The 7,224-nt window shown below is 38.9% G+C and overlaps 1 protein-coding gene across 1 annotated transcript in view; it reads left to right on the forward strand.

Annotated features, from left to right (window-relative positions):
- The window catches only part of LOC107726159 (vacuolar protein sorting-associated protein 52 homolog), a 7,743-nt gene extending 1,685 nt beyond the window's left edge, over positions 1–6,058 (forward strand). Inside the window, exons 4-11 of the mRNA XM_016535671.1 lie at positions 30–105; positions 351–418; positions 712–887; positions 976–1,126; positions 1,237–1,301; positions 1,385–1,556; positions 5,716–5,773; positions 5,898–6,058. Of these exons, the coding sequence (XP_016391157.1) occupies positions 30–105; positions 351–418; positions 712–887; positions 976–1,126; positions 1,237–1,301; positions 1,385–1,556; positions 5,716–5,773; positions 5,898–6,043 (912 nt within the window). The 3' untranslated portion in view covers positions 6,044–6,058. The remainder of the gene's footprint in view (positions 1–29; positions 106–350; positions 419–711; positions 888–975; positions 1,127–1,236; positions 1,302–1,384; positions 1,557–5,715; positions 5,774–5,897) is intronic.
- Positions 6,059–7,224: the final 1,166 nt, after the last annotated feature.

A 7,224-nucleotide genomic window follows, 5' to 3' on the forward strand; every position in this document is an offset into this window, starting at 1 on the left:
CTCATATGTCGTGTGTTTGTGTGGATCAGGGTGTGGATCTGCGGCAGTACTCCAAACAGGTGGAGACGGAGCTGCAGCGCATCGAACAAGCATCAATCAAGGACTGTATCCATACTTCAGTGCATTTATGACAGAATCACACCAAAACATATCAGCTCATCCAAAGAAAAAAAAATATTTACTTAACTGCTTCCTCCTGTCAACGTTATGATTCTGCACATAATGTTTTTCTCCTTCTCTGTTTGACTGACACTCCCATGAAACATGGTTTATGAATCAATAATCAGGTCTTATTATTCAGAACCTGTCATGGATGTTTGTAGAGACCCTTAACCGTAGCGCTGGTGTAGATATCAAAGAGAGTCAGAATATTGCCTCTTTACACAACCAGATCACAGCCTGTGACTCCATACTGGAGGTGAGTGTATTCTGCTCTTTACACTGCTTTGACAAACTCTGACATGGACATCACTGAATAAATAACTCGCGTTCAAGTTTACAATTCTACAAACTGTAATTCAGAAGAAAAGCTGCATGATTTACAAAGTAACTTTTGGAATATATTATTATGTATTACTTGTATTTATATCTATATTGTATCCATATTTCGGCTGATGTTCTGCTGGGCTCTTTGAGCACATTTAGAGCTGTCAGTGGGACAGATGAATGTGAAGCTGTGCTGAGTTTGCTGCTGCGCTCCTCTGTGTGCAGCGTATGGAGGGCATGCTGAGCAGCTTCCAGAGCGACCTGTCCTCCATCAGCAGCGAGATCCAGACGCTGCAGCAGCAGTCGGTCAGCATGAACCTGAGGCTGAAGAACCGGCAGGCCGTGCGTGGTCAGCTCAGCCAGCTGGTGGACGAGCTGGTCGTTCCCGGCACCATGATCTCGTAAGAGCCTCTCATCACAGGCAGCGCTTTACCTTCTCAATCACTCAGTGAAGAACTGTCTGTGTGTGTGTGTGTGTGTGTGTTTCAGTGTGATTCTGGACAGTCCTGTGACGGAGCAGGAGTTTCTGGAGCAGCTTCACGCGCTCAACAGCAAGATCAACTATGCTAAAGAGCTCCGCTTCAGAGAAACCCTCGCCTGCTCCGACATACAGGACATCGTAGATCGCCTCAAAATTAAAGTCAGAGCACATCAAAGATTCTACAGCGATCCCATCATTCTTGATAATAGAACAGATGCATTGAAAATGAACGCTACTGAGTTCTCTCTCTGCTCTGATCCTGTTCACAGGCCGTCTCAAAGATCCGTGAGCAGCGTAGCAGATCTGTTCCGCCAAGACCAAATACATTAACTTTGTCTGTCCATCACCATACTAAAATCTTCCGAGAGTTGTCATGATTGAACTACTTTTAACTTCTCATTTCTGTTGAGTGAGAAGCGCTATACTGATTGTGGATGTGTTTCTGCTCATCTGCAGGTTTTTCTATCAGTTCCTGTTAGCCAATGAGAGGACAGTAGCTAAAGAGATCCGGGACGAGTACGTGGACACCATGAGCAAGATCTACTTCAGTTACTTCAAGTCCTACAGCGGCAGACTGCTGAAAGTCCAGGTGACAGACAGGGAAGCGTGCTGTGCTTCTGGATGAGTTTGGATTGATTGAGATTGAGAGTAGATGTATTGACCTCTAAACATCACGGATTAATAAAGCGTTCACTGCACACGGTTGCGGTCCCGCAGTGCGTTCAGGAGCGGTGCGTCTGCTGCAGTGCAGAGATCGGTTCCGCACCGAGTCTATTTTTACTGCGCTGTGAGCGCTGAATTAAAGTAACAGCGCATTGTCTGCGGTAAATATGATCATGGATTGACACATAATGTAGTAATTACACCATAAATGCATATAATTAAAGTCTACTGTGTTTCACAATCAACACATAGGCTATGGCTTTTGGCTAGGTTTAAAGGGAAAGAGCACTTTTAGATAAACAAGGCAATAATAGATGGCACTCGTGGAGGAAGGAAAACAAAGTTCTTCATGAACCGCAGGATTGCTTGTGATAAAGATGTAAATGCAAAAGAAAAGGCAGTAGAGCTGAGTGTTTATGTCAGTGGTAAGTTTTAATTTAGAATGTTTGTGATAATGAAGTAGTTTAAATGTTTTGCCACTTGCTTGAGCAACTTAATATATAAATCTAGAAGTCAATGCAAAAGTAAAAAGCATTGAATAATGTGTTTCTTATATTTATTGCGTTTAAACATGTCTATGAAAGATTGTATTATACTGTATTGTTTAAAAAAATAATCACAATGCTGAAAAAGCATTTTAAGTTTATGTTTGGATTTAAAATCTAAATAATGGATGACTGTTGTGTTTGTAGTAAACAGCCAGCCACGGATCAGTGTCAGACTCCTGTGTGAAAGCAGTCTGTGCTGCTTCTGCGCCACTTACGCACCACACATGGACTGCATACGCACTGCGAGCGGAGGATGTGTGAACCTGGTGTAACACTGCCTCACATAAAGCTCATGAAATCAGGCTTGTGCTGTGTGTAAGCTATTGTGCAACAACTGCACGATTATCGAAACAAAAATACAGTGCATGATCAAACATTTAAGTCAGATAAATATTATAGATATATTTTTGAAAAATGTCTAAAAAATGCCCCCCTCCACCCCTCAAATAAATTAAAAAATCCCCTCTCACAAGAGTCACCTAAGAGGGGAATTCATTTTCAAAAATGAAATTCAGGCCCTGAATAAATGTCTAAAAATCTTGATTGGATCATCACTATAAATAATTCTACATGATAAAAAGAAGGCTTTAAAGGGCCATGAAACCCCCTGTTTCAGCACTGGTTAGTTCTCACCACAGTTTTAAACAATGCTAAAAAAGTGGGCGTGTTGCGCAGTGGAATGGCATTTCGCTCCCATCGAGTTAAAAACACAAATAAATGCACAGCCATTTGCACTCTGCATCGAAAACATATATGAACGCGCTGTTGCACCTCTGGTAACTTTTAAGGCTTATTCTGCGGTGTTTACAGGTGCATCTCAATAAATTAGAATGTCATGGAAAAGTTCATTTATTTCAGTAATTCAACTCAAATTGTGAAACTCGTGTATTAAATAAATTCAATGCACACAGACTGAAGTAATTTAAGTCTTTGGTTCTTTTAATTGTGATGATTTTGGATCTTATTAAAAAATAAATAAAAATAAAAACACTCTCCTTTGATTCATGTACGTTTCTCTCAGTTAAAGGTGTCATATGATGCGATTTCAATTGTTCCTTTCTCTTTGGAGTGTTACAAGCTCTTGGTGCATAAAGAAGATCTGTAAAGTTGCAAAGACTAAAGTCTCAAATCCAAAGAGATATTCTTTATAAAAGTTAAGAGTCAGCCACACCTACCTAAAACGGCTCGTTCTAACACGCCCCCACATACCTACGTCACGATCTGGGAAGATTTGCATAACACCATCGATGTACTATAGTCCATTGCCACGTCACAAATTGTGACGTAACTCGATGTAGATTTTAAACCCCGAAGACAAAAATAGCTCAAAAAAGCTTAAAATTAACCAGTTTTCTCCTATAGTTAAAATTATTAGATGCTAACATTGTCTTCTATGATGTGCAACACAAACACCTCTGCTAAAATCTCAGAAAAAGTAGTCTGGGGTTTCATGACCCTTTGAAAAGATGGGTATCGGTGATCGTATCGGCAGATACTGCTTTCTGTGATCGGCCTCAAAAATCCTGATCGGAGCTTTTTCTTCCCATGTGGCACAGATCGGATATGGCCCACAGAAGCAGGAAAAAAGCACAGGGATTCTGATATTCTCAGATCAGTTGGAAATAAATCTGATATGAATCGGATGCGTGCATTATTTGCTTCTGCCGTGTGAGCGGACAGATCGGATATTCCCCTGCTATTGCGAGCTGGATGTCAAATGTTTTTGAAACATATCGCGGTACAGATATATCTACTACAAATGAAGCATCTCTAGTTGACTAGCAGAGTATTAATGTCGTTCGTTTGTGTTAAATCACAGGCGATCTGGTGCTTTAGAGATCGTGCCGAGTGCTGGTTACCGCTGTTATCAGACCAGCGCTTCAGTCTACTGCTAACTCTTGTGGAGACTCTCTGTTCGTTCGGGTGAAATCACAAAATAAAGTGCACACAAATATGTCCCTGCTCTTGATACACAGTCACTGATGAACACATTTGGTGCTAATGAAGAAAAAAACTATACGAAACTAAAACTATAGATCTATGTTTCACTTTTGCAGAAAAAAGGTTTAACAATCCTGAAAGATCCCTTACATCCAGCCAGACACCTCTTTACGCCTCTTCCTTCAGGCAGACGCCTCAGAGCAATTAAAACTAAGTCTACACGTTTTTTGAACAGCACTTATTGTAGGATTGTTCATGCTCTTAATTCCTCTGGTGTCTATGCATCTGTATTTCACTCCTTATAATTGATAGGACATAGATAGTTGTGTATGTGTATGTATTTATATATTGTATGCATTTTAATGTTTGTTATTATTGTTGATGAGCTCACCAAGAAAAATTCCAATAGTTTAGCAATAAATAAATAAATAAATAAACGAGGGCGGGTCAGAATCCAGACCTGCTAACATGCTTAGCACAGTTTAGCACCCGCGGATCTGTGTATATAATCACTCTCGTGAAGAATTGACACTAATTAATGATTTTGATGTCAGGATGAAACTATTGCATTAAAACTCATTAGACCTGAGTTCTGTCAATAAGTTAAACGTTTATATTCTGGACTTGTGTGCTTTTCGATACATAGTATGCTTTATTAATAAAGTGTGTGCAGAGTTTGGTCACTGTCTAATGCATTGAGCCACGATCAGTGTTTTTCATGTTAAGCCTGTGTAGTGTAAATACAGATATCAGATATGGGTCACTTTTAAAAGAAGGTTAAAAAAAAAATCGGATATAGTCAAAAAAATCTGATTTGGGCAATCTAAAAAAGTAAATGCAAAAATAATAATAGACTAAAAAAATCTGCTTTGGCTCTCAGGGCGCAGTATAAATAAATAAATAAATAAATAAATAAACGAGGGCGGGTCAGAATCCAGACCTGCTAACATGCTTAGCACAAGTTTAGCACCCGCGGATCTGTGTATATAATCACTCTCGTGAAGAATTGACACTAATTAATGATTTTGATGTCAGGATGAAACTATTGCATTAAAACTCATTAGACCTGAGTTCTGTCAATAAGTTAAACGTTTATATTCTGGACTTGTGTGCTTTTCGATACATAGTATGCTTTATTAATAAAGTGTGTGCAGAGTTTGGTCACTGTCTAATGCATTGAGCCACGATCAGTGTTTTTCATGTTAAGCCTGTGTAGTGTAAATACAGATATCAGATATGGGTCACTTTTAAAAGAAGGTTAAAAAAAAAATCGGATATAGTCAAAAAAATCTGATTTGGGCAATCTAAAAAAGTAAATGCAAAAATAATAATAGACTAAAAAAATCTGCTTTGGCTCTCAGGGCGCAGTATCCTTATCTTTAATGACTGGATTGACTGCTTAGGATTTTAGTTTTCTTTTACAAAGCGCTACTGTTATAATAATAGTTTACTGATGCCTTGGTTGAATTGTTTTCATATAATTTTGTTCACGGCAGCAGAATGTCTTATAGGTCAAGGCAGTTGAATAGTTTTGATTGCAACTGTATGTATGTAGATGCATATGTATTTTTATTTTGCATTCTCTCTCTTTGCCAGTATGAAGACGTTGCAGATAAGGATGATCTGATGGGAGTGGAGGACACAGCCAAAAAAGATATCCTTCAAACCGCCGGCTGTCCACAATCACATAGAGTAGCACACTTACTTCAAGATCTCCTTTTGGGTTTGCTTTTTGCTGTGCCATTATAATGTGGTGGATTTCTTTAACTGCTATGCAGGTTTTTTCTCCAAACCTTCTCTCAAGAGTAGGAACACTATTTTCACAGTTGGCCAGAGGGGGGCAGTGTTGAGTCCTGCGGAGCTGGAGGGGCCCATACTGATCCCACACGCCGCTCAGAGAGGAGACTCCAGAGTGAGACACTGAGCTTCTGCTTTACAATGCTGCCATGAGAGCCAGTCCTGATATTTCTCTCGTGTTCGCAAAGGCTAGGGCCACTATTACTCTTTCGTAAACTTGATCTCAACACCCCTAGCCCTAAGAATTCAACTTTGGCTAAATGAATATGAATAATATTTCATATCATGGTGCGCTTTTCTTTGTTATTGGACTTTTTTTTTCTTTTCCCCTGGCAAAGGACAAAACGAACAACAAAAAATCCCATAGGCTTATATGTGGCGTTGTTTTGCAGTGAAACCCCACCAATAATCAAGATGTGCTTACCTGTAAATAGTTCATCAGTAAACACTGATGGCCCTGCAGATGATCAGCATAGAAACACTCAGGATTGTATTTTGACACAATAGCCTGCACACCATCGCTGTGATCAGTGACTCTGATTAAATACTGTACGCTCTAAATGGTTTTACAGTGCGACAATTATATCATTGGTCAGTTCACTTCTGCTCCTCTTTCAGGGGTGTAACGCTACACAAACATTCGGTACGGTTTCGGTACAGCAGTAGGAAAAAACTAAACTTAAAATTGCTTTTTTTATGTTAAACAGTGGCGTACTGAACAAATTGTTCTTTCTTTAAATAAATGTAATTATAATTAAAATTTTCTTAGGGATAAAAATCGACCTCAGATTCTGCTCTAAACTACAGTGAGCCCTTTTACATTACTGTAAGATTACAATTAAAAACAGAGCGAGATTTTATATAATAATCAACACTCAAATTAAAAAAATTGTATGCAAACACGTAAATTGCACATAATGCAGTTTTTAAATTAACTTCTAAATTATAAAAATTCTATTTGTTGTTGAAATATATTCATTTACACAGTGCCTCTCACAAGTCGTTTCTTAACAGATTTATTTAAACATTAAATAATTAAGACATCACTAACAGGTAGAGTAAAATATGAGTATATAGTCTGATATTTCGTGAAATGCTCTTCTCTAGACTTCATTTATCGCGCACTAACGAGCTGTGGACACTGATGACTGCCTGAGGGAAATGAAAGGCTACGTCACGTTTTGTTTACAAGCTGTTTTATTGCCGTCTTTCCGCGGTTGAAACACTGATTGAGCAATTACACGAGGCATGAGATGTTCATTCATGTTTATTTCATGTTAAAACTAGCAGTAAAGAGGAAGAGATGAT

The sequence above is a fragment of the Sinocyclocheilus rhinocerous genome, unplaced genomic scaffold (assembly GCF_001515625.1).
Source record: "Sinocyclocheilus rhinocerous isolate Xijiao unplaced genomic scaffold, SAMN03320098_v1.1 scaffold1628, whole genome shotgun sequence".
NCBI lineage: Eukaryota > Metazoa > Chordata > Actinopteri > Cypriniformes > Cyprinidae > Sinocyclocheilus > Sinocyclocheilus rhinocerous.